The sequence below is a fragment of the Pseudoliparis swirei genome, chromosome 8 (assembly GCF_029220125.1).
Source record: "Pseudoliparis swirei isolate HS2019 ecotype Mariana Trench chromosome 8, NWPU_hadal_v1, whole genome shotgun sequence".
In the NCBI taxonomy this organism is placed as follows: domain Eukaryota; kingdom Metazoa; phylum Chordata; class Actinopteri; order Perciformes; family Liparidae; genus Pseudoliparis; species Pseudoliparis swirei.
In genome coordinates, this window is record NC_079395.1 from 7030411 (window position 1) to 7058210 (window position 27800).

The 27800-nt window shown below is 40.9% G+C and overlaps 2 protein-coding genes across 7 annotated transcripts in view; both read right to left on the bottom strand.

Moving 5' to 3' along the window:
- Positions 1 to 549: 549 nt before the first annotated feature.
- arhgef18a (rho/rac guanine nucleotide exchange factor (GEF) 18a) lies at positions 550 to 19331 on the bottom strand. Of its 6 annotated transcripts, none has more exons than XM_056420320.1 (21): positions 19174 to 19331; positions 15182 to 15274; positions 13613 to 13744; positions 13219 to 13319; positions 11302 to 11442; positions 10659 to 10909; positions 9661 to 9786; positions 9229 to 9346; positions 8780 to 9031; positions 6414 to 6490; positions 6019 to 6200; positions 5422 to 5477; positions 4943 to 5122; positions 4593 to 4724; positions 4215 to 4306; positions 4068 to 4130; positions 3909 to 3956; positions 3248 to 3721; positions 2742 to 3039; positions 2336 to 2437; positions 550 to 1422 (listed from the first exon to the last, which is right to left on the bottom strand). In XM_056420320.1, exons 3-21 carry the CDS (start codon positions 13678 to 13680, stop codon positions 1274 to 1276), a joined length of 2910 nt encoding a protein of 969 aa, XP_056276295.1. In that variant the 5' UTR covers positions 13681 to 13744; positions 15182 to 15274; positions 19174 to 19331; the 3' UTR covers positions 550 to 1273. The 6 variants fall into 6 exon arrangements, with proteins under 6 accessions (XP_056276295.1, XP_056276296.1, XP_056276293.1 ...); XM_056420321.1 differs by having other exon boundaries at positions 4230 to 4306; positions 13219 to 13325; XM_056420318.1 differs by having other exon boundaries at positions 13219 to 13325.
- Positions 19332 to 21216: 1885 nt separating this feature from the next.
- Positions 21217 to 27800, bottom strand: part of insra (insulin receptor a) — a 45888-nt gene continuing 39304 nt past the window's right edge. The window contains exons 14-21 of the mRNA XM_056420317.1: positions 27407 to 27506; positions 27235 to 27302; positions 26416 to 26645; positions 26054 to 26164; positions 25334 to 25493; positions 24900 to 25029; positions 24234 to 24368; positions 21217 to 23426 (exon numbers count right to left, since the gene is read on the bottom strand). Of these exons, the coding sequence (XP_056276292.1) occupies positions 23069 to 23426; positions 24234 to 24368; positions 24900 to 25029; positions 25334 to 25493; positions 26054 to 26164; positions 26416 to 26645; positions 27235 to 27302; positions 27407 to 27506 (1292 nt within the window). The 3' untranslated portion in view covers positions 21217 to 23068. The remainder of the gene's footprint in view (positions 23427 to 24233; positions 24369 to 24899; positions 25030 to 25333; positions 25494 to 26053; positions 26165 to 26415; positions 26646 to 27234; positions 27303 to 27406; positions 27507 to 27800) is intronic.

Sequence of the window (27800 nt, forward strand, 5' to 3'; positions counted from 1 at the left end):
TGGGTTTTTGTTGCACAATTACAAACTCTAGTTTACAGGTTTGGATTGGCATGGGATTAGTTTTAAAGACTTGGATGCTGTCTGTTAGTTTTCAGATATCTCCATTCCCCTCGCGGTAGTCCGAGTGTGAATGTGTCTTTTCATGGTTGACATCCAGCCGTGGAAAAGGTCCACTGGTGTTAAGACTGCAGAAATGAACAGCAGTCTGACAAAGAGCCTCCTTGTTGCCTGGAAGGCGGGTCATATCCTGGATCACTGCCTGACCCTCTACCAGGCTTTCTTTTAAACACACATTCCTTCAACAAGAGAAATTAATTGAATATATGCTTTAAAAGGTTCTGGATCTAGTCAGCCACGATTAAATAATTCTGATGAATGTGACTGTGTTAAATTGAGATTCTACACTGGATTAAAGGAAATGACTGCAGCAAGTGAGAAAGGTACCCGAACACACCTCGACGTCACTTAATGTTTTGAGTCACTTGCAGTTCAGTATCTTTTAAACTAGTTTAGGTTTTCATCAGCCACAAAAAAAACAACTCAAGGCTGTCAAGTCGACCATTTTTTTATTCCCTGACCCATTAGTTGGGACTTGGATGACATTTGAAATGGAACCAAAAAGAGACAGCGGTCAATCAACATCGTGTTGAATAAAGCCGGAACATTATTGAACAGGTAATGTCACTCAGAAATAAACGCTTCCCACAGTTGTGTGTGAACTGAAACAACCTTCTGTCTCAGTCTCTAGCTCCACAGCACAATCCACGATCATGATTTAGTCTGAAATAAAATGTTTGTGCTTGGCACCTCATTCTCCGTCGTTATCAATTCATTAAATAAAAAATTATGCATTAGAGTTAAGACATTAGTTATAATGCTAAAAGACAACCCACTTCCATTTAAATTAAAAAAAGGATTACAAAAAATTGTCGGGAAAAAGGGGTCTTCATTTATAATAGTATCTTCCCCAATGTCCATTTCTTTTGAGCTTTTTACTTTTAATTTTTTTAAACTTCCAAGACGAATGTACATATATTTATAAATCATGTCCACCAGTATCTCTTTACTTTTTTTTCTCCTGTCCAGCTAATCTGAATGCTAACAGCTGGTTTATAGTGATAAAATACAGCTGTGACTGTCCTCTTCATGCTGGACACACATGGACGTCATGAAGTCATGTCCAATGTCTTTCCACAGACCGATCAGTCTTTCCAACTGTAAAAGTATTTTTGATGGACAGGTCCTCATCCAAACTCCAGTCTGTAGTTCATGATTAAAGGAATGTTACCTTCTCTTTGCCCGCATCGAGAACCTCAGTAGGAAAAGGAGGCGGCCGTGGTGGAGCCTCGTAGGTCCTCTTGTGTGCGCTGAAGGACTGAGATATCTTCCCACTGTGGCCAGATGCTGGTGAGTTGAAGGCACCTGAAAGGGAATAAATGAATATATTAAAAGAGAAATAATGGAGCTTCAGTATGTGCCGGTAGAATTACAGCAAAAGCCAAATCTCCCCGACCATCTCTGCTGCATAAATAATCTTCTGATCCAAGTGGGATTTATGGAAATCAAGCATATAAACCAAAGTACCAGAGGATTACATTAAAGTGTTTAAGTGTAAGAGTTTATGGGCTGCAGTGGATCCCTATAAATCTTAGATAACATACATCTCCAAGAAAAATCAAATGTGCTGTCATATGTTGCATTTCACTCACTGTTCACCTTACTGCAATCAGATAGATATTTGAAAGACACTGAACATGAACTTTCTAATATTTGACCAATAGTGGAAATCCAGTCAAATAGTACAGATGCGCTTGCACCCTCTTCCTAAAGGAAACTACCGCTGTGGAAAATAAAACTCGCCATAAAACTATCTTGAACTCATTTTCTTTTTCACTGATATCTGGCATGTTGCAGGTTCTCCACAAGAGAGAGCTGGTCAGTCACCAAGTTGTACACATGGCACTGCACCGGGTGCAGGAACACAAAGGAAGAATACACTTGCAGGGGTAGACGGCCTAACGTCGCCACCTAAAAAAACTAAAGAAAGTAGTAGCTTCTGCAATTGTAATCTTAGCTAAAATACTATAATTAATAAAACTAGATCGTTAGCCTTCATCTATGAACAAGGCTGTCAAGTTGTCTGTAAAAATAGTCGCCTCGACAGAGTTAATTGTTCTACATATAAACAACACCACAGGGGTTAGTGGGAGTTCAAGACTTTTGAACAGACTATCAATTCAAATCAATTGTTGGCATCACTTATGGGAACACTTCCAATTATAAGGGGGGATGTCTTTATGTGTGAGGGAGAAAACATTGATGTTAGTGTCCATACCTGACAGGTAGGTTGCTGGCCTGCTGTTACTTTTGCCTCTCAGACTGCCTCCTTCTAGCCCGGTCACTCGGATGGGCAGCATCTGGTTAACGTCGATAGAGGCTGGAAGTAGAGAGGCGGGGCTGGGGTCAGAGTTGGTACCGCGTGCAGGTCGGCTCTCCAACTCAAATTTTACGGCATTTCATTCTGAATAAATTATAAAGCTTCTCTTTTGCTTGCTGTGGCGCCAACAACTGGCCCACTTTTGATCAACAGTGTGTTCTAAAAATTAAGCGGCAGAATTTTTGTTCAAAACAATCAATACCCAAATGAAGCAGTCACTGTCCAGCTTTTGCAAATGCTTCTGTGTAGACAATAAACATCTCTTTTATGCTCTACGATTAAGTGTGCAGGCCTGTGTCCTGACCTGCACTGTGCGTTCTCTGGTGGGAGCCTTTCTTCTTGGAGACTTTCTCCTTCCCCTTGGACAGAGCCGCCAGCTTGGTGGGGATCTGCTGCTGCATGGACGCAGACTTGTGCAGCAGGTTGGTGGAGCTGATCAGGTGGACCTGCAGGGGGCTCATGCTCTCCCTGCGCGGCGGAACCTTTGGAGGAATTTCCACGGAGTTGGAGTTTTTGGCCATCAGTTGGAGCTTTCGGGTTAAGGTCCCACCTCCGTTCACGACGCTTCCCCTGAACGACTGGTGACTGGAGAGACTCAAGAACTAGAGAGAAAGAGGAGATGCATTAAAAAAAAAAAATAGAAAACCTCTATTAAAGATCGATATATTTTTGATTAACTAATTTGTTTCATAAGATTTAAAACAGCAGTGTTATATAAAAGTCTCCTGACTTCATGTTTTTTGACTAGATTATACTTTTTGTAACAGACAAATGAACAACAATTCATCAGATTCTCGCCCAATCCCTTACTTGTGCAGGATCATCATAGTTTCCCGGATAAATCTTCTTTATTTTCTCCTGCAGCTGTTCGAGGCGTTCCCTCTCCTGACATAGACGCTCCTTGTCCTTGTCCACTGATCTTGTGGACTCCCTCAGCCTCTCCAGGTCCTCCTGATAGCTTTCCTTCAGGCTCTCCAGCTCAAACTTCTCTTCATTGAGCTTCTCCTCCCACTCTCGACAGTCCACCTCCCTCTGTTGCAGCCGAGCCTCTAGACTCTCGATCTGCATCCTCTGCTGCTCCTTCTCCTTCTCCCAGCGCTGCTGCTCCTCTTGATGCTGCGCCTGCAGCTTGTGCATGTTGGCGAGCTTCTCCTTCTGCTTCTCAGAGTTGCGCTGCTTCTCCTGCTCCAGCAGCACACTGCTGTAGTGACGAGAGGGCTGCTTGCTCTTTGTCTGAAAAGCGTGCTGCAGCTCAATCTGGCTGTCCTGCTGGGCGATTATTGCCTGCACGTTGAAGAATTGAATATAAACATTAATGTGAAACTTATGGAATCAAACATAGGAAAAGTTGTTGTGGTCGAAACCTTCTGGCATTCTTTTCTTAAAGCACATCATTCGTTTCACAAAAAAAAAGCTTGTAGAAACTTGATGCCTGCTGAATAAAAAGTATATTAAGAGCATTGACTCTTACTTCTAAGCTGTACAGCCTCTGTGCGAGCAGTATCACCTTGTCACACACCTACAGAGAAAAATAACAATGCACATCAAAAGACTGGCAGTGACATGTAAACATTTATGTATTAATGAAAAGAGATTTAAAAAAAATGAAAAATAGTATGGAAAGGGTTACCTCTGCCTCAGAAAAATTACTGGAGGTGAACTTGCAGTTTGGTGTCTGTGTGTAGTCATCATCCTTCAAGCAAAACACAAGCAAAGTAAATACCTGATATGTTATCACAGGATGGAAGAAAAATAGATTATTATTTAGATCATTTACATCCGTCTCACTCACAGACTGTTCCAGGCTCGCAGAGCTGTGACTTTCCTGGAGCTGAGGGTCACTGGTGGTGAGAGCTGCATCATCGTCGTCTGACAAAATAAAATCGTACACATCCAAAGTAAAAAACTTCGCTCATATGTAATATGTGAGAGTTACCCAATTCCTTCTGGAATATTAGGCTTGTTGCAAGTAAAACCAAAGCAATGAATGTTTAAAACACACACAGGTATGTAAACCCGAGTATAATGCATGCGTTCAAAAGAAGATTTGAGAAATGCCATTAAAACTCATGCCAGATCACACAAGTTAAATAAATAGGTTTGCACGTGCACGCCTGCGTAATGTCACCACCATGTTATTTTATTGTCAGCTTACTTTCATCAGGGTTAGTATCAGCCACTCCAAAGGTCTCGGCCTTCCAGAGCGGCCCCTCCTGCGCCTCATTCACTTCCATAAGAAGGTTTGGGTCTCTTATCCTTGTGAAGAGCAGGTTCTGCAGGTTTTCCACTGCAAACAAAGGAAAAAACAACCCCTTAGATCTCCTCCTCGGTTGTATGGAAACAAAAGAGTATATTCACTTGTACAGACTGTTATGGCATGACCGTGTTTTCATAGCTAGCCGATGCCAAAAGTAAATACGGTACTGACTACCGCCTCATTATTACAACCAGGATGAACAAGGCTTCACAAAACTGAGGTTAACTTGAACAAAACTGAGCTCCTACCCTCATTGATGGCTCCTTTGAGCAGAGTGGTCCCCTGCTGGAGGTCAGTGGCGTCACCTCGGAGCAGCAGCCCTTTGTGGGGCGTTTCCTGCTCCGTGATAGTCTCGTAGAGAGCAGCAAAGAGCTGCTGCTTCTCCGTCAGACATTGCATTATCAGCTCATCCCTCATCTTTAGATTATCTAAAGAGTAACAGCATAAAGATAGAAACATGTTTGTCTCATAGATGCAGTCGAAAGGATGAGAGATACACTGATCGGATACTGATCGGCACTGGAAGGATAAACAGGCCTGTTATAGCAATATAGTGGAGCAATTTCTCCCTCAAACGTTTTGTGTGCGGATAACCTCTTCTTTATGAAAATCAAACAATATAATACACAATCCAACCTAAACAATAACACAATAAAAACAAGTACCTCGATCTCAGAGAAATCTCTTTCCAGAATAACATTTTAGATTCTTGTGTAAGAAAGAGTACCTTGAAATTGTTGCAGTGTAGCGGTCAGTTTAAGGTACAGCTCCTCTTCTGGGTAGCTGAATCACAGACATTTGACCAGTTATATATATTTTCCATAAGAATATTCTCTCTTTTTATCTCATGATGTGGTATATTTAAGGATGAAAATAACTTGAGAAACCGATAAGATAATCATGACATTTTTTGTCCATATTTATATATACATTTTTAAAAATGACAGACTTTTTATAAAGTTTGAAGATATTGTAAATGTAATGGACACATTTCCGTGACATTTGAGCACAGCAAAGTTCTCACTTTAGAAACAGATTTTCTTTTGTGTCACAATCAAGCCATATATCATGATCTAATGGGAAGAGAGACATGACATGCAATAGTGATAAGGCTTCAAGAAATTTATTGATTACCATTTTTAGAATGCACTGACCAATACAGAACCTCATTATGATGCTCTCATTTCAGTCACATTTCAGTCTTTTAGCCATCATCAGATATCAATGCTATTAACACAGGCGGATGCAACTATTCTATGAAACATTAATAGTGGAGATGCACTTCCCAATGAAACTCTTTTACCGGAGGAGGTCACCAGCTTACCAGTTCACAGCTTCTCGTATCAGCACCGTCCATGTGATGCATTCCTCCCTGGAGCGCGTGTGGATCTCGTACATCTCCGGCGTGCTAGTGGTGCATTCAGAGATAAGGTACATGGCTTTGTCATCATGAGCCACCTCCCGAACTATTAGGTTCTCAAGGGCGATCACTGGGGGTTTGTTATCCTGCATGAGCCACCACAATACAGCAGGTGTTAGTATTAGTATTCAAATAACATCACAATCGGTCCTGTATTATGACATCATGTAATGTAGGATATGATGCATCTTGAATGAAATGATTTGAGGAACAGTAGTCCGTCAGATGTGTAGATTAACAGTATGAAATCGGAACCGATACATGATACAGTAGGTAGTGAATCAGCAAAAGAAACTCACCACAGCAGCAAACACAAGCTTCTGATCTTTCTCTTGTAAGAGGAGGAGCACGTCTGACAGCAGCACAGCATGAATTTCTAAAGACACACAAATGTCGCTGAGCATTAAAACAATTGCTTGAGGGTTTGGCATTTCAACGTAATTTCATGACATAAACATATGCTGCTCTACCGGTTCTCTAATCTTTAAAATGAGTCAGAAACAAACCACACATCCTTATAATACTGCAGTAATCCACTGAGGCTTCAGTCACTTGATGCATCATCTCTCAAAATGTCTTTAAAATCAGATCCGTGCGAACACACGCACGCTTTGGCAACAACAAGGCAACGTGAAAGAGTCGCTGAAGTGTGTCAAAGTTGTCTGTCATGTACAAAAGAAGGTGACATTAAAAAGAGGAACCGGATCCATAAAGACTGTAGACGTTTCCATACAGGTGTATTGCGTGATACACTTGTGTTCCTTGTCGAGGTTAATATGCAGAGCTAGTTACTTTGTCTTGTTCTGCTACATTAGCGTATGAAAAGTTACTTTATTACCTTCGCATTGAAAATGCCGGAAGGTTATGTTTTGATCGCCGTGTATTTATTTATTTATTTATTTATTACCTTCGCATTGAAAATGCCGGAAGGTTATGTTTTGATCGCCGTGTATTTATTTATTTATTTATTTATTACCTTCGCATTGAAAATGCCGGAAGGTTATGTTTTGATCGCCGTGTATTTATTTATTTATTTATTTGTATGCGTGTTATTCGCAAATCTCAAAAAGTATTGAACCGAATCGCATGAAATTTGGTGGGATGATTGTTTATTATCCGGGGACCAGTTGATTAGATTTTGGGATCGATCGGGTCAAAGGTCATGAACAGGTCAAAATCTTTCGCAGAACTCAAAAACTATTGAACCGAATCGCATGAAATTTGGTGGGATCATTGTTTATTATCCGGGGACCAGTTGATTAGATTTTGGGATCGATCGGGTCAAAGGTCATGAACAGGTCAAAATCTGTCGCAGAACTCAAAAGTATTGAACCGAATCGCATGAAATTTGGTGGGATGATTGTTTATTATCCGGGGACCAGTTGATTAGATTTTGGGATCGATCGGGTCAAAGGTCATGAACAGGTCAAAATCTTTCGCAGAACTCAAAAAGTATTGAACCGAATCGCATGAAATTTGGTGGGATGATTGTTTATTATCCGGGGACCAGTTGACTAGATTTTGGGATCGATCGGGTCAAAGTCAAAGGTCATGAACAGGTCAAAATGTTCTTGAATCGCCTGAAATTTGGTGGGATGATTGGTTATTATCCGGGGACCATTTGATTAGATTCTGGGATCAATCGGGTCAAAGGTCAAGGTCAAGGTCATGGAAAGGTCAAACTCTTTTTTTACCATAGCACGATACATTTTTGTCCAATTGGCATGCAACTAATGCCAAAATGTTCATAATTCAATGCCCAATCTTGTGATATGCGAGGTATGCGCTCACAGTGCCCATTCTAGTTTATTTATTTATTTATTTGTATGCGTGTTATTCGCAAATCTCAAAAAGTATTGAACCGAATCGCATGAAATTTGGTGGGATGATTGTTTATTATCCGGGGACCAGTTGACTAGATTTTGGGATCGATCGGGTCAAAGGTCAAGGTCAAAGGTCATGAACAGGTCAAAATGTTCTTGAATCGCATGAAATTTGGTGGGATGATTGGTTATTATCCGGGGACCATTTGATTAGATTTTGGGATCAATCGGGTCAAAGGTCAAGGTCATGGAAAGGTCAAACTCTTTTTTTACCATAGCACGATACATTTTTGTCCAATTGGCATGCAACTAATGCCAAAATGTTCATAATTCAATGCCCAATCTTGTGATATGCGAAGGTATGCGCTCTACCGAGTGCCCATTCTAGTTTGAAGATGTATTCCCTTGCAGCGCAGGAAAACCAGTGATCAGACTCACTACATTGCCAGTTTTCTTTAATTACATTACATTTAATTTAGCCGACACTTTTATCCAAAGCAATTAACAATAAGTGCATTCAAACAGGAGTTCAAACTCAGAACAGCAAGAATCAAGAAAGTATAATTTCTTCAAGAAAGCCAAACTACAAAGGGCTCCAAGTGACATGTAAATGCTACATTTTGTTAAATCGCATAACAAACTTTATTCAAAATATAGTCGGAAAAGATGTGTTTTTAGTTTGTGGCAGCAGATGTAAAAACGTTCTGCTCTCCTGATGTCATTCCACCATTTAGAAGCCAGGACAGCAAACACAATAATGACAGTTGTTGACAATAAGATATCTGGAAAAACATCTTTTCCATACATAGCTGTGAGCAACGGTTATTGACAGAGCCACAAACCTTTTTGTCTCCCGGAGGACTTCCAGGTGAAGGTGCCTTCATGTATCAGGGTCCTGTTTCCATGGATCAGATCCTCCCTGCGGAGCAGCCGGCCGTCCTTCAGCCGGCCCTGAGATTTGGGCTCCAGGCGAAGGGCGATCTCTCTCTGACGAGTGGCTCTCTCGTGTTCCCTGACCTGTTCGTTCACCTGCGAGATGGTGTCTTTGATCAGCGCCAAGCCCTGCACCAGAGACTTGTACTCGTCTGTGTCCGCTGGAAGGAGCGTGAAACATATCAATAGACCAGTCTTTATATAGAGTTGATAACATTAGATACATGGCTGCATCTGCATTGCCAATGAAGATATCCAATTGGAGTTCAGTTGTTTCATTCAGTTTGTCAAAGGCTGAACATTGACTATAACAACTATAACTACTGGTTTGGATCAGAGTTAAGTGAAGGGTTGATACCTTCAGTGTTCTCGATGATTCGCTCAACCAGGACGGGATATTTGGTGATGCGTTGAGTCACCAACAGAAAACACTCGGGGATTCCCAACCGTCGCACAAGGGGAAGCTGCCCTATTTTCTGATTTAAAAAAAGAAGAAAGGCATTGTTTAAAAAAAACTTGCATCATTCCTGCCACCCACCCCGCAACAGAAAACTGTCTACGGTTAAACATTACAGACTACAACTATTTTTGTGCGCTGCATCATTCCTTGCAGAACGTCATCACTGTTGCTCGTGAAACGTTGGGTCTGGTAGCCCCTGCTTCTGATGCTCCAGGCATGCAATAAATACACTCCAACTTCTTCTTTTGACAATTCCAGTGCATTTTTACTGGAACACAAAAAGAATCACAGCCATATGCATACATTTAGCAATTAGTAACGATTGCTCACCCTAATAAGGAGCTGCAATTTCTTGTTACTCTGCAGCTGCTCTTTGTAGAGACTGATGGCTTCAATGTGATTACCGCAGAACTGACTGTAATACCCCATCATTCTGTCTCCAAGTGGACCTGAAAACTAAAACAAGAGGGGGGAAAAACATTTAATGAGTATTTCAAGACAGGACACGATTGAGTAGTAACAATGTTTCAACTGTTAAATATCAAGATTCCCTCTATTTTGGTAGAGGGATAAATGGAGGAAAGAAAGAAGCTGAGCACAAAGACACAATTATTTGTCTTAAGAACATCTGGATAATGTTAAGCAATCTGTATTGTGAATTCATGATCAGTTATTATGGAGAAGATTTAAATGGAAAAGAACCTAACTCTACGTCTTATGTTGAGATGCAGGCAATTTGAAATGAAGGTAAGTAAATACATTAAAAAGTGCATACTTAGACGGGGAGCATTTGAACCAATAAAATAAGCATGTTTTGTCCGTTATTTCAGCTTTGGGCCAGTCAAAACACTTTGATTGTGACACAAAGAAATACATTTATTATTTTTAAGATGAAGCAGAAAGTGAAAGTCAGCTTTAGACTGCTGTTTAAATATCTGAATGTATGATGACCATGCCAGTCTGGCCACAGTTCACTTTCCAAAAGTGTTTAAGATCAAATATTCTTGGTTAAAGATGTATAAGTGGTATTAACGTTCAATACCATTGCAAATATACCTGCTTTGGGATTAAGAAAGGATTATTTCATTTCATCTTGACATGATTAAATGTAAACATGTTTTTGTCTATCATTATAAAATAGGTCTGAAGTATTTAGGTTGGAAAGTTTTAGAGTGTAAATAGTTCCAATGGCATCTAAGAATACAAATGGTAGCAGGATATGCTTCATCCGTGTCATGATTAGGAGGGGGACGTGGAAACTTTCTCCCCCGTCATTGACTGCAATGACTTGCACAAAAGCTAGCTGTGGTAAAAAATGACTCAACTACCTGAGCGATGAGAATATCTCCCAGCTGTGTGATCTGGTAGTTGTTTGGGTTTTCTTCCTCCTGACTTTGGTGTTTGCGCACTTTGAGGCAGTCAAGGAAGTGCTGATGGAGCGTGAGCATGTCTTCCACCCCAGGGAAGAACCTCTCAAGCCTGGCCTCCTCTATCAGCGAAGACTTCTTCAACTGGTGCATGTAGACATGGAGAAGGATTTTTAAGGTGCGTACATGGTGCTTCTCCGTCTGGATCAACTCTAGAAGAGTAATAAAGAGGGATGTCTTGATTAATATGGCGAGTGCCTGAAACGTACAGTCAAATGTGATTGTGAAGCACCTTGCGTAACAACAAAAGTAAAATAAATAAATAAGTCGGTCGCCAGGTTCAAGCTTCAATTGTTACTCTATGACTGGTGTCATTATACTTTGTCATAGTTGAAATGTTAACCTTCAAAAGGTTCCTCCGAGTTAAAGACAGCATAAATCAACATAATTATACTGTCATCTCAGATTAAACGGTGCAACTATGTCGCTACAATCAGAGAACAAAGATTACCCTTCAACAGGAGATGAGGTTTCGGTTGGAATGTACGAACACTGAACATATTTTGGGGATTATCTATTTCCAGACTTTGCTGCTTGAGTTTACCATAGATGACTTCCTGTCTCTTAACCTCCTCTTTGGTCAGGGCCCTCAGGTAGTTCTGGTCCACAGCCACGCCCCACGACTCCGCCTCCAGGTTCTGGTGGTCGGACTCCAGCTCTCCTCGCAGCAGAGCATAATGGGAATCTGGATATGGAAGTTCACACTTGGGACTTTTATCACCAAAACAAGGCTTGTGCTCTGTGGTCATGTAGTTATATATCTCAGTGATTCATTAGTAGTCACTTACGGGTCATCTTTTGTAAAAAAAATTATGTCTTATATTTGTGTCAAAAATATATTTAACATTTTTAATGTTCATTCAAAAAAGGAGAAGGTTCAATTCAACAAAAACAAGCAATTGTAGCCGCTTCCAACTGTGGATTTTATGGCCACGCTTTACAAAAAGACCGCTCTGTCATTACAAATAACGCACTGATCTTTACTTCTGTCCATTGTTGACAAACATGGTAAAATAATCAGCTCTGAATCTGATCATTTCTATCTAATAGTTACTGTTTTATAATGTATAAAAATAGTCATTCTTATTTGAAAAGGTTCCCTGGAAAGATGCCATTTGTTGAATCCCAGATCAAAAATATACACAGGAGGTATTTATTCTTAGAAATAACCGTTCGTGTCATTTAGGGAAAATGAATGAATATGATTTTTTGTATTATGTCCAGTGTTGGGCAAGTTACTGAAAATAAGTAATTAGTTATAGTTACTAGTTACTTCTTTAAAAAGTAATTTAATTACTTTACTAGTTACTGTATATCAAAAGTAATTAGTTACTCGGGAAAGTAACTTTTAAGTTACTTTTATGTCTGCTTTTTTAATGTAATGAACAGTACTGAACAGTCAAACACAATAAACATATGTTGTTGACCTATTTATTGCAATCAACAGGGCAACAGGCCTTCAAATCAAGCACTCGTACAAAAGTCCCTTTTAATACTTAACTTAAAACAAAATAACTGTCTGTCATTTAACAGTTTTTTTTTTTACATTAGGCCCAATGAAATAAAAGTGATTGGCCTACAGTATTAACACTAATTAAAAGAGAAAACAAAGGTGCCTTGAGGTGCTGCATATAATTGAGGGGGGGGGGTGCTCACCTGTGTGCGCGGATGTGTCGGCGTGTACGTGCTGATCTGGAGTCAGTTTGGTAGGATTTGGGTATAAATAAATTATTTCATTTTAAATATGGATTTTTATTTAAAGATATTCATGTAATTTGCATGCAAAATAGGTCTACCCGAACCAGCGGACAAAAAATTCAACCAGCGGCAACACTTCAAAAGTAGCCCAATTCCGCGGGAAAACCGCGGACCTGGCAACACTGGAAGTGGCTGTCAATCACAGTGTGGCACCGTGATGCTGGTCGAGGGGGCGTGCCTGTGATTGGCGGAGTAGAGGGGAGGCGGGGTTAACCTCCCGGAAAACGGAAGTTACGGGTGGTTGACGGGAACCGTTGTTGTTGACGTTGGAGCTGCTGAGCTGAGAGGAGCACGCTGTCTGTGTTGGTGGATGCCCAATAAAGGGAGGAATAATAACGTCGCCCCGTCTCCGTGTCATCAGTCCATAACGTCCGAGACGTTACAATATCATTGCGCCACCAAGGCCCTGCAATGTCGGATCAGAAGCAGCTAAAGTAGCCTAGCTTGTCTTCTTGTCTGCAAGTGTTCATTTTTCACAAAAGAGAGTAACGCGAGTAACGAACTCATTTAAATTTCAGTAACTGTAACTGCGTTAGTTGATTTAAAAAAATACTTTGTTACACGCTCGTTACCGCTAAAAGTAGTGGAATTACAGTAACGCGTTACTCCCAACACTGATTATGTCCAAGTCTGTGTTTTATTGTGCCAAAAAGCACAGGGAGCTTTCAGCAGCTTCTTATCATGCTGACAGAGAGCCACTGACCTTCTAGGTTGATGGGCTCAGCCAAAGAGGAAGCCAGCGACACAGAGTCCTCAGAGATGAGCTTCACCCGGAGGCCTTCGACCTCATCCATCTGCATGGGACTGGATCTAGTTAGCATGTGAGGAGATAAAGCTCCATGGGTACAAATGATGTCAGAACACAAAACTGCACTAACAAGATGAGTGAGTGAAACTCATCTTGTTAGTGTTCATTTCAATGTAATTCTGTGTTGGCGACTCCAGACTTGATATGTTGGCCACCGCTGAATCAGGTTGTGTAACGCTCTCCAACGAGTTAAGGAACCCAGAAAAACATGCACATGTTTATTTTGTAGTTAAGAATCAGCAAACGGGTACACAATAGAAATTAGGTCTCAAAATGCATGTTCACCAACCTGGGACTTGTGTTTTTGAAAGAGGAGGAACCAGGCTGAATTATGTGTTTTTTAGGGGTGACGGTCATGCCTGGACTGAGGATGCCGGCGGGGAGGCCATGGGAGGCTGGAGGAGAAACGCTCTCTCAAGAGCTGAGAGATAGAGAGATAGAGAGAGCGAGAGAGAGAGCAACAAAAATAAGTAGAAACAGAGAAATGTAGACTGTGAGTAACAGAGGGCAAAAGACTAATACTGTGTGAGACTAAAAGTAGAACACCACTTGTAACAGTTAATTAAAACTAGAAAACACAACAAAGGTCATTAAACTGATCTCGTCTTCCCCCTGGTTTGCATGTTAAATCACACAGTGAATTGTTAAATAAATAAGCTGTGATCTACAAGTATGCAACACATCAGTCTAGACTAACTTTAAAAAACTATTTTCTTTGAATAATTAATTTTGAAAAAAGTTGAATGTTTAAATACACCACAATACGATAACACTCAAAGGCAACGGACCCATAATTGTCCGGTGCCACATTAAAAGCAATGAGCATTTCAAGGATTGTGAAGTTATTACTCAACAACAAATGCGAATTAACATAACTTAATTATTTGTTTCTGAAAGCATCCGATTGCCTCAAAAGAACAGACAGGTTACATAACATAGAAAAAGGACTGTAAATAGAGGGAGCCTTTCGTGGTGCCAAATCCAAACAGTCACTAATCTCGCGCTGTGGAGAGGGAACTGGTTTGGCGACCTGTAACGACCCAGATCACGTCAGAGCAGCTTTCAGGCAAAGACATGACAACGACATGGTGCCAGAGGAGAGAGAGAACACAGAGCTGTGTGACATGATTCATTACAGTGACACAGGTGCAGTGTTGTTTGCACAATACATGGATCAATACTTTCTCATTCCCATGACCCTATGGCATGCATGTCTATGCGCTACACATCCCCGCAAAATGGGTTGTGGAAATTGCCATAAAAATACTGTGACATGCTTTCAAATCCACCTTTGAAGTTTCTTGAATGACTTCAAATGACACTCATCTCTACGTCTGTGAATAGGAATGACTCACTTTGTTCACATCTATACGCTTCTTGTTCTCTTGTTTATTATGTTCAGTGTTCCACAGCTTGCTTGTGACATTGGAGAACACGAAAAAAATCCTGCAACTAAAATCAGAGAGAACAATGCAGGAAAAGAGCTGGCATTGAACAGTCTGATTGAATTCGGAGGCGACTCTGGCAGAAAGCAGTGCGTGTCCTGGTTTTAGTACATTGGCCCTTAGTAATCCTGCTGGCTATGTCTATATGAATGTGTGCACATGTTAATGGGGCCGTGAAGGCCCCGATGTTTTCTACTAAAGTCCACCTGATTCAAAGGCAGCAGTAGCGAAGCCTGTGGCCAACCAGACGGAAGGAAGACTCTATAGTGGTGGTAATGTGGGTGCTAAAATTAATGATACTGGACAAAAAAACTTGCTAAAATACGTCCACTAATTCTCCATCTACAATCGAAACTGCTCTCCAAATGCATCGGAGCAGCAGTTGTTCAAAGTCAGACACGCCTCAAACTTACACATGACTGTTTGACTAAAGGAGTCGTGTCCGTTTCGGTCACAGGAGATCTTTTACTCGCCCGCGGCTCACCGGTTTGACACAAAGACACGTCCTGCAGAACAAGAGCACAGAGGACAATGTGACACACAGCTTACAGAGGCTGATAGCAGTTCATATTCATGAGGGCTTGATATGCTGCTACAGGTCCTTAAAAAAAAGACTCAAAACTTTATATTTCTGCATTTGATAGGAGTGATATGGTACGTGATTTAATGTAGATGCCATTGTCACATCAGTAGATTGATTGTCTCGGACTTCATATCGATCTTTTTCTGTTGAACCCCCATGACAAGATGGAGAAAGTAGAGTGAAGATGTGCACATTTATATTCAAATATTCAACTAAAATTCCCAGTTTCTCTTCACTATAGAACAAATCCTTACAATTGTGATTTTTGATAAACTGCTTAAGTCAGCTTGCTAAAATTAGCACTAAACAAAAAGTAAAGATGATGCTAATAAAAGAAATAGCACTAGCAATGACCATACAAAAATACCTGTTCAAAACCTCCTTTTATCATCTCAAAAACATCTCTAAACTCCACCCCACTCTCACCCCGTCAGATGCAGAGAAGCTCATCCACGCCTTTGTCTCCTCTAGACTGGACTACTGAAATTCCCTCTTCACTGGGAAGAACATCCAGAAACTGCAATACATTCAAGACAGCGCTGCCAGGATCCCGATGAGAGTCCATTGACATGAGCACATCACGCCCATCTCCACTGGCTCCCTGTCTCATTCCAGATCGACTACAAGTTCCTCCCACTGACCCATAAATGCATAAATAGAAATGCACCTGTATACCTAAAACCACCAATTACTCCCCACACCTCCACCCGCATCCTCAGATCCAGAAAGAGCTCGCTCCTCCGAGTCCCCAACGCCGAGCTCGGCACTGCGGGCGTCCGGGGGCCTCTTCCTCGGCCGCGCTTATGGAAAAGTCTCCCCGACCACGTGAGGGCAACACAGGCACGGGCCTAAAAACATTTTTATTCAGGAAGGTGTTTTTGACTGTTAAATCACTGCCAGCTATTTTCTTTTTTTGCGTTACAAAAAGAAAGCATTATATTTATTATCCGTTTTTAAGGTATTTGGTCATAAATCATCTGACCAGACGGTGCAAAGTCAAGGGACCCCAATGAATGACAGAACCAACATCTCATCTAATAAGTTGAAATATATCAGTGTTGTGAAAAAGGTGGAACGACCGCCAACTGAAAGACCAACGCTGACATCCACAAAGCCACGCTGGACATTTTAGCATATGCCAGACATTCCTGTCAGAGAAGTGTGAGGATTAAATAAATAGATCATATATATTTATTTTTTAAATTGTTTAAAGACTATAGTGAGACAGAGGAGTTCATTTTCTTTCTCGTCACCACGTTTCTAGATCTAAAATTGAAGGCATCGTGGTGTATTTTCTATTTTCAAGAGCACGGTATAACCTCTAAATGTTTCGGCACAATAAACACCAGGGGCTTTGCTTCCTCTCGCCCTCGTCTCGCCTCGAATCTCAAAACTCAACCTGCTGATCAACCATTTCTTATTGTGTCCTGAAAACAAAGTGATGGAGGAGAATCACAAAGGCCCAGTTTCTATTACAATAATCTGCCAAAGAATCACGTGATGTTTGCCATTCCTCGTCTTTTCCGGTTTCCATCTTAGAAAAATATAGAAAAAGCAACAACTGTGCTTTGGACTTAACTGATCCTATTAAAAGTATTTCAAATATACATTATTTCTTAACATATTACCATTTAAGTTCTACGAATGTCCTCAGCATACAAACTAACAACATACTCTACAGCACCACTTGCTGAAGCACTTTCCCCCCACGGTACTTGGATTACATTACTTTCTTTAAAAGCCCCATGGTGTGTTATTAGCCATATTGTGGTTGTATAATTACTCAGCCCCTTGTTGTGAATGACAACCACACCTTTAGTGATTCACCCACACTGAGTGGAAAGGAAACAGAGCAGCATGAAATACAAGTCATTCCCTGCGAGAGACAAAACAAGACCAGCAAGTCTGCCAAGTATCCTGAGGAGGACGGAGACACAGGAGGAAAAGTTTGTAGAAAGATATTTCACTTTGAAAGACATGGACCTTAATGACTTCAACGCCACAACAATAAAAGAAATAAGTGGCTGACGTTCACAAGTGAAGTGAAACCAGGCAATCGCCGATTAATAACCAGGAAACTATACCAGTAACCAGAGGAGGCCATAAAAACGGATCGATAAACCGAAACCAGTGATCTGTGTTGCTATTGTTCTTAATAAACCCTCGAGACTGAATTTGTTTCATGTCACCACAGAGGCAGAAATGCCCAAAAACAGAGACGGAGTGAAATCTACTCTGAAAGACAGCAGGTGTTGCTTGTGGCCCACGTTACCTTTACATGCAGCCTTGATGCGCAGTTGAATTATTAATTTCTGGATACCGTCTGTGTTTATATCTGTAAAGGCACGGCATGTGTTTGTCAGTGAAGGTGGTAAATCCTTCTCTTACCAAGATATATTTATGTGCGCATGCAATGCTGCTCGAGTCCCGGGTAACGCAGGACGTGCTTAGTGTGACTGTATTAGTCTGCCAAGAAAATGCAGTCTTTTTAATGATTGGTCAGCATGAGGGGCTTTAACCCTCAATATAAGACCCTGCTCAATATCACACGTGAGCTCTTTGGGTATAATTCATGGAGCTTTTTCAAATTAACGCTATACAACATTTGTTGGGTTTTCCCTACAGTTTTGTACAGCCACTGGTTACGTTCATTTACAATATGAACATCATTGTAAACTCTTTAAACTTGAGTCACACTGAATATCTAGTCTGAATTATTATTTCATGCATCTTGCATTACAGCTGAATGGATATATTTGAAAAGACTGCTCTGCAATTTTTCTTAACAATACTGTAACATTTCCATAAGAAGTTGACTATGATGGATAACAAATCTATATATATATATAAATAAAACAACATGTTTGCTGTACAAAACATAATGGAAACCAATGGCTGGAAGGAGCAGTTTCAATACTAAAATACAGCATGGTTTGCAGAATGGTTCACTAAGCTCTGACATACATTTGCATTTTAGTTAAATGGGCAAGAGGAAGCAAACCCCTGGTATTTATTGTTCCTAGATCATTTAGAGGTTATACTTTTGATAACAGAATACACCACGATGCCGTCAATTTCAGATCTAGAAACGTGGGGACAAGAAATAAAATGATTTTCACGGTCAGCTGCCAACTACAGTCTTATTAAAATTAAACTTGCATAGTTGTTTTCTTTGTCGATGTTCATTAATTACTTCCTCCTCCTCCTCCTACTAACACTTGATCGTAAATCCTTGAGGCGCTTTGACGGCTACTTTTCATACCATTCCTCGTTCAACATTATTTAATTTAAATTAACGTCACTCCAAATGGAAAAACAGACGGGGCTTTTCAATAGTTTCCTTTACAGCACATCGTGAAAACCACATCACGGTCTCGTTTCGGGGAATTTGCCAAGGTGCAAAAACAAACAGGTAACCGAGCGTTATCCCAACCAAATGAAGAGGTGACGTCACAGCGACGCTACTTTGGCTAGCGTTAATAACCGACCGACACGGACACCAACGTCTATTTACTGACTCAACTGTTCGAACTCAACATTAACACGTAGCCGTAGCTAGGTTATAACAATAAATGATTGTCAATTATCCATATTTTAGTTTTTTTTTTTTTTTACGAGGTCCAGTCCGAGGTCACGCTTTCGGAACACGAAGGTAGCGACGTTAGCTCACGTCATCTACCTGACGTCCACATTATGAACACCAACATCCCTATGTGTTAGAGTGAGTCACCAACAGCCGGTTATCAACTTGTTTGTCACGTCCGCCCTGTTGATTCAACTGCTGACAAGAACAATTAAACAACCACACAAGTTTCCTCTTACCCGGTGTTGAAACCAAGCGGCAGTAGTGCACAACACAACTTTGTTTATTTCCAGGGCCGAAAGGCAAAGAGAGGAATTGAGGGGAATAAATGTCTTACAACAAGTTCCACTAAAAAAGGAGAGGCAGTGAGGATGCCTCGGGAAGAACAAGTGCACTCGTGAGAAGTAACGCTAATGGAGGCGAGCCGGAGGAGGGTGTTTAAAAAGTAACCCTCCTTCTCTCGCTAGGCATTGTGGGAAATCGTTTCGGTTCAGCGCGACACAGACAGCTCTTTAAAACTCACTCCGTCTTCTAGTGCAGACACGCGACAGTGTGACCCTGCAGCATTAATATCTATTACTTCTTTTGAATGACTTTTCCTGTAAAAAATAAATTCATCCAAATCACATCCAGCAGGGTGGAAATCAGTTGATGTGAAAACTGAAATGCCTTTTTGTATTTTTGCATTATTAAATGGCTTTTCGGGATAGTTAGGAATCCAAATAGTATTTAAAACTGCTTTGACCTCTCTCCCTTTTCATGCATGCTGTGATCCAGACATATTGAGATCGAGAGCACCCCTTCTTATATAGTCTGCAACAGGCAGGCACGTGCACAGACATTTTGGGGGGCAGGTGCTCAAACCAAAAAAAAAGGGCACCCATCGTCAAAATGATTTTTCTATTGCTCACTGTAACTTGAAGTTAAGTAATTGGTTGTTACGCAACACCTGAAACACAATATGTCGTGAGAAGACATGAGAGCTCAACAAAATGACATGTTTTCTATTAACAATTACAATTTATTTTAATTTATAAAATGATAGGAGTGAAAAAAATGCCATATAATAAACAACTTACTATCCTCGACCGGGCGCGCGGCGGGGGCTCGTGAACGCCGCGGAGCATGTCGGGGCGAAATTCTCACAAGAACTCAAATAAATGCCCCGTCAGATATCAAAACACATTTGGGGGGAATAGATGACAGAGAGAGTAACTTGTATTCGTAAATACTGATATACTTAAATTCTGATATTGAAAAATGTGGCTCCAGCGGAAAAGGCACTTTTCTCATCCAAGGGCAAAAGGGCTGGTGCTTGAGCACCACTAGCGGTCTATCTGTGCACGTGTATCAATATTAGGAGAATAAAGTCACCCGGATAAATTAACATCGGGATGAAACTATTTTTTCACTATTTACAGCTTAAATAACATTTACAAAATTGCACCAAAAAAGGTATTTTAATTGCCCAGAAAAGTACATGTCTATGATTCGGGTGACTCCACCTGCTGGGGGAGATTGTGTACTACAACCCAAAGCTCCCGAACAGTCACTGAGTGGACCATGTGTTGGGAAGGTTTTGTCAAACACGATTCCTAAACTTGTATCTCCTCCACTTTGTTAAAAGAGTATTTTGGCCATTCAGTTGGTCATATCAGGTACACACTTTCCTTTAGGTTGCATTTAGTGATCCCCAGACTGGCAGGTGGGAAATGGGGCCCTGACTTTACTTGTATCTTTATAAACAGAGGTTAGTAATCCCCCGAGAACACGCCCATTGGCACTTTGACCAGAAACCCAAAGGTCACAAATGTATATTTAAATAAGTGAGTTTTTCATGTTCAGTGATAGGGAAAATTAATATATATATGTTTTAAACCATACCCACATGTCCCTATGTACATTTAAAGAGTTATTGGTCTCTAATGTTAGAGATAGTGGAAAAAATGCATTTATTTGTTTCGAACAGTTGAAGTTAATCATATAAAAATACCCTGTTTTTGTTTCCATTTCCTCACTACATCTCATCCGGAAACATGTCCAGCTGTCCCCCCCCCCGATTACATTCAGACTGCTGAAGCGCCACATTAACTTAAGATGAACAAACGGAATGAGGACTTTGGATTTTTGTCCCCCATGACTTGCATTGATGTATAACAGCGACCGATGACTCTTTCAAAGAACATTAAGTCTTTTGAGTGTTGTATTGGAATGTAAACCTATTCTGTAATACCATATAAACAAGCTCCTTTGTGTTTTGAGAGATACTGAGAGTGTCACAATTATTATACATAGTTTTACTGCATGAAAGTGTTAAAACAATTTAGCTTGAAAGCTTCTTTTTTTACATCATTGTCATTAAAACATGTAAATATGCAATATTGTACAGAAACAAAACGTATGTCAGAAAAACCCCGTAGCCTTGGATAGTATATACAGTATAATAATATCATTGTTGTCCAGAAGGTGGCATTATTGCACTAAACCTAATACATTAAAGCCTGTTGCACAGCCATTTTGCATTATAACCAATTACAGATGCTACGCTCACATAGCATTTAATGCAATTTGATACATGTCTGACAGATATGATGAGTCACTGCCATCAACATATATTTTGGCAGGAAATTGCTGTACATAAACATTTTAAATTTGGCATTTTGATTTAGACACTAATTCTTCTTATATATTGTTGTTGTATGAGTTTTATTAGCCAGAAAAATCAAAACTCAACCAGGCTTTAGTTTGTAAATTGAGTTGTGTGTGTGTGTGTGTGTGTGTATGTGTGTGTGCATCCTATTTTCTGGCTCAGGTGGAAACCTCTTCATACTGACTGAGATAAAAGCACAACTTACCTTCACTAACAACAATTTCAACTTAAGAACAACATTTTGAGAGAATGGAAAATAACAAAAGCACTGCGGGAGCCTCTTCATCAATGCACATTGCTGAATTATTTACAGCCTTTTTTATTTGATCTTGATATGACGGGCAGACATCTTAAGCTCAAGACGCCAAACACTCCTTTCTACCGGGCGTCACGTAGCAAAAAAGACCAAGTGCTGTTGGTTGATCATGAGTCCAAAAAAAGCTATTTAGTATGATTTTCTGTATTAGAAAAAATAAACATAAGAGACTAACATGTAAAAACATTTTCTATGACTGTAAATACCTCAAGAATGACAACATATCAACTATGTACAAAAACATCAACAATATATTCATATATATATATAAATATATATATATATCTCTCTCTTTATAATCTTCTATACCCACTAAAATATACCAAAGAAGCAGCTATTGGTCAATCTGAGGAGTTCATTCACCAACATGTTTTTTGAAAACAGTTTAAATATCCTTCAGCTGAAAGTGTGAAAACTCAACAAAAAAAAACAAAAAGAAGAAGAAGAAAAGAAAGAAAGACGCGTAAATAAATTACAAAAAATACAACCCGACATAAGTTCTGTGTTTATCCTGTGTGCCATTTCGGAATACTGCAGAGTGTGAGGAGGTAAGCCACTTCAATCAGCTTCTCCAGTGGATCAGAGTTTGTTCGAGGATGGACCGTCTTTGACCGTCCAACTTTTTCCAAAGTCTAACATTTTCAGTTCGTCATCCGCGTGTGTGTAGATTCCGACACAGTTCCATGACAATTAAAGTAGACCACAAACATAATAGAAGGGCACTTGTTTTTAAAACTTAGCAACCCGAGGATGAAGCCTCTTGTTGACTTGGGGGAGAGGGACAACGTCTGGACACAGGGAGGGCGATTGGGTTTAGCAGCCTTCATGTTTGTCAAGAGTTTGTTTCACAGTTGAATCCATTTATCCACCCAGTCTCGCACAAACGTGGCAATATATATATACACAGTATATAAACTAAAATCATGAACAAGAGAGATGTGGGAGGTTTCGTCCTTAAATACAAAAAGTGTCTTCTGGTGTCCTTGTGTGGACTCGCTGTAGTGTGTGTTTGTGGCATCTGAGAAGAAAAATAAGTCCTGAGATATGCACCGAGGTGCTTCTGTAGAGAGAGTGCTAAAAGTGAGATCTATATAAAATGACAACAAAAAACTAAAATATATTCAAATCTATAGCGATGACATGTTTGCGCGGGATGTGGTGCAGTGTGTTAGGAGGGGCTGGACCGCGGCAGGGCCAGTATTCGCCCGTTGGTCTTTCCCCCGTTCATCTGTGTGAACGGGATGTGGTGCTCCTCGTAGCTGCCCCTCAGGCCCATCGACGAGGCCTCGTCCCTGTCTGAACACTGTTCCCTCTGGGAGTAGGATGACGGGTCCAGCGGGATGCTCTCCATGTTTTCCATGTCCAGGTCAAAGTCTTCGGTCTCGGGCGGCTTGTTCTCCTCACTGTAGAAGAAGGAGACGTCCCGGAAGCAAGGATGCAGGTCCTCGCGGAGCATCTCGATGATCTCCTGGAATGCCGGACGCATCTTGGGGTTGTACTGCCAACACATCTGCATCAGGTTATGTCTGGGGAGGACACAGCGAGAGCGAGATCACCGTGAGAGGATGCCGACGTCTGCCTTTTAGCGTGATCACCATCGTTATTGGTTCCTTTCGCAACATACTTATTCTTGTTGACATTGTTGTCTTTTGTTTAAAACGACACAAATGTGTTAACCCTCCTGTTGCCTTCGGGTCATTTTGACCCGATTCAATGTTTAACCCTCCTGTTACCTTTATATTTCCTGACATATTTTACCCTTTGGGTCAATATGACCCCAGCTATTAAAATCTCCAGAAAATTATTAGAATTAAAATTGTTTTCCAAGTTTAAGTGTGAGGTACTTTATGTTTGTTTGTTGACTACCGAAAGAACACGGACATAAAACATTGAATCGGGTCAAATAGACCCGAAGGCGGCAGGAGGGTTAAATATTGAATCGGGTCAAAATGACCCGAAGGCAACAGGAGGGTTAAACCAAAAGATATTCAGTTTGAAAATATGTAATATAAATGATATAATATGATACAAAGAGATAGATAGATAGAAGCAACACATCCTCACACATTTTTTAAGCTTGAACCACAAAATCTTTGGTATTTGTTTAAGATAACTAACTGTTAGATAAATTATCTAAATAATTGCAGATTAGTTTTCTATTGATAAATATTATAGAACGAATACAGCTCTATTACGGCTTGTCTGATGAAAGTTTGGGATTTTAAGCAACATCAAAAAACTCACTTGCATCAAGTAGCCTGAAATCATGTAATTACTACAATACAACTCCTGTCTTCCTCCCTATCCCACCTCAGCCAGACTCTTGCACTCACATTCTGTCGGCGCAGTTCTCTGGCCGGTCCAGGTAGCCGCCGTCCATGACGAACTTGAGCACCTGCTCGTTGGACAGGCCCTGGTACGGCTGCTCGGCCAGCGTGCTGACTTCCCACAGCACGACCCCAAACGACCTGGAAAACAAGAGGACGAGAGACGACAGAGACACGGGGGAAATGAGGACACGCCAATTAGACAACTGACACAGTCAATGTGTCTGTAAACACTTGAGGCAGTGAGCAGGTACGCTGAGGGCAGCGGCCACGGCTGCAATGCTGGTAAACAACACTTGTGTTTTAATATAGTAATGTGTTTACCATTTGTTATTCTGGTCTACGGGAAAAATCTAATCATGAAATCGACAGGAAATGAATCATCTTGGAAAATAAGTATGTCGTTTGTTGAGAAGAAAACTAGAAAGGGTGATGCAATTCTGTAAAATTATGGTTTTATTAGGAAGTAGGAAAAAAGTATTTTATAAAGAGGAAAGTACGACTGGTGAACTTGTAGAATCTTTTGTGAATGTCCTCCACAAGCCCAGATTTCTGAACATTTAATTCTCCTGTTTACGATACAGCGTGACACCAGCAGTCACTCAACAACATGTTTTGCCATCTAGAGCATCTACGTCAACGCAGACTAAATGAATCGGTGGTGTCACTGACCAGCAGTCTGAATGTGCAGTGAAGACTCCGTCCTTCAGGGACTCGGGTGCCATCCACCGTACGGGCAGCAGGCCCTTCCCTCCCTTCCTGTAGTAGTCGGTCTCGTAAATGTCTCTGGTCATACCGAAGTCTGGGAGGAAAAGATTTTCATTAGTTGCGGTCAAACCTACACAGATGATTAACTAGCTCGACGTGGCTCGCCTGGCTAGCGTTCTCAATTATTGAGGCAGGAATTGATTATGGCCGTCCACAAATTTCTCCTAAAAAAAACCCAAAGCCTTTTCTTTTACAGTTTCCTCTACACAGGACAAGAAGACAACCTACAGTAACAGTAATACATCAACGTCTGTCTTCAAATTGGGTCACAGATTGTTAAAAACAATTTTAAATTAAACCACAGCAGCATTTTTGTCTGCCGCCGTGCTCAAACTCACCTCCTATTTTGACGGTGAGGTCGGTAGCGACCATGCAGTTTCTGGCTGCCAGGTCTCTGTGGACAAACTTCTTGGCGTTAAGGTAAGCCATGCCGTCTGCAATCTCAGCGGCCATTTGGATGATCTCCTTCAGAGTGGGAGGTGGACGCCCGGGGTTGTTCTGGGGGACACAAGACAAAAACAAAAACACAGTTTATACAGAGTTTGATACTTAAAAAATATGACTTCTAAGGCAGCATTTAATAATCAGGCATTTTATTGTCAATTGTTTACATTTGTTTGATCGCACTGCAGCCTGCTGTTCATCTCCACACAAGCCTGTTTGAGGTTTTCAGCCGACTTAAGTGCTGACTGCTAAAGTTCTCTGTCAATATACAAGAGATCAGTCCTCCTTCTCGTCTAATCCAGGTGCCATCTGTATATTTGCACACTTCAGGAAACGACGATTTTGTAAATGTGATTTCTAGGAGTAAAACAAATGATGGAGTGAAATGTGCCATCTACTTATTGTTTTAAAATAATTATAATCGAGCGTTTTGTCATGTAGAGTAAGTTAAGCATAACATGTTTCTATCTACATAAAAAGCAGAAGTGAAAAGAAGAACAGTGACAGAAGATAAGAGACTTCTGCATGTTTACCGGTGCAAGTTCACCAAACCTAAAATCAAATAGGAGCGTCATTTTCACTCTTCATTTTGTTAACTCTGTTATCTTGTTTACCTCAGCGTCCGGTCGCAGAGAGCGCAGGAAGCTCTTCAGATCTCCGTGGGTCATCAGCTCCATCACAACCAGGGTGGGCTGGCCTTTAGACACGACACCCAGCAGACGCACCTGGGAGACACAAGTTTCATTTAAAAATGCTCTGGTTGAATCACATTATGCATCATCTGACGGACAGCGACATGAGGCTGCTCTGCCTCCTGATGTCGGACAGGCAAGGGATTTGCACCTGACAGGACATTTAGATCGGTACCGTGTATTACCGACAGCTCAAACATCCCTACTCAGCACTTTTGTCAGTGAACAAAACAAAATCCTAATGATTGTATGTTCAAGGAGTTTCAGAAGCTGTCTCTTCTTACCACATGGTGGCAGTTGAAGGCCTTCATCACCGAGGCCTCGTTCAGGAACTCAATTCGCTCTCTCAGGCTGGCCGCCTCAGTCACAGTCTTCACTGCTACGTGTGAATCCCCCTCGCCCTTGATGATGCCCTTGGCGATGCCCTCGTAGACCATGCCGAAAGAACCCTGACCCAGTTCCCTCAAAATGTTGATCTTGTCTCTGGCCACCTCCCACTCGTCTTCCTCGTACACTGCAGGCACATTTTACAGAAACATTACACATGCGGTTTATAAGGAAAAAGAACTGAGCTCACTTGCACTTTTTTAACTCAGAAAGCACAGAGAAGAGCAACATTTTTGTCTTTACTGTGCCAAATGTGTATTTTAATAAATCCAATCAGACTTTGTCATGTGCAGTTGCAGAATTTCCATGCCAAATAATATTAGATATGACAATAATAGGATATAACAGGATCTTTTTCTTCATTCACAAAGTTTCAGAAAAAGGATCATTGCTGCAATCTGGGAATAACCAGATTCTTCAGTGGGAAGAAATGTGTGTTTGAATATAACTGGGGAAAAAGGTTTGCAGATTCTCAACCGCCTCTGTGTCACTGCAGCGCGAGTGGTCCAGGCAGATGTGTGTGTGTGTGTGTGTGTGTGTGTCCGTACATGCGTGCGTGTAACCAACAGTCTAATAACTCTGTGGCTCCCTAAATCCACGCACTTTTTAGCGGGTCAATCAAATGCAAGGGAAATCCCTTTGCAACTGTACACTGCTCAAGTATTCAATAGTCAACTTCAATATTATTGATGAAATGGTTTAAACTGTTTGCTTACCATCATTAGCACTGAGATACTCTGGGTTAGAAGAGGCATAGATGGGACCACTAGGCCCTTGAGTTTGACTATAGGGGGAAAAGAGAAATGTATTTAGTTGCAACACTGACACAATATGACATAATTAAGGAACATAAATTCCAGCATTGAACAAGATGTGATAATTGCGTACTTCTTCTTGAACATGAAGAATCCTGCGGCAGCCACAAACAGCAGCAAGATGAAGCAGATGACGGGCCCGATGATGATCTTCAGGACATAGAGAGGATCACCTGTTCAACACATCCGGCCAGACAGTGAGTCACATTTCACACATTAAACTGTAGTAATTATCAACATGTGAAGATAATCGGCTTCAAATACAACTGGTATAAATGTGTTTAAGAGCAGCTAATCCCAATTTAGATAAGACATCAGAAATGATGTGGATAAATAATAGCGTATTTGCAACAATTTTATATTCCTGCCACTGTTCACGGACTAACTGGGACAAATATTGAATAACAAGTAGTAGTAGTAGTAGTAATAGTAGTGGCATAATATCGTATTATTTAATTGGGGACTAA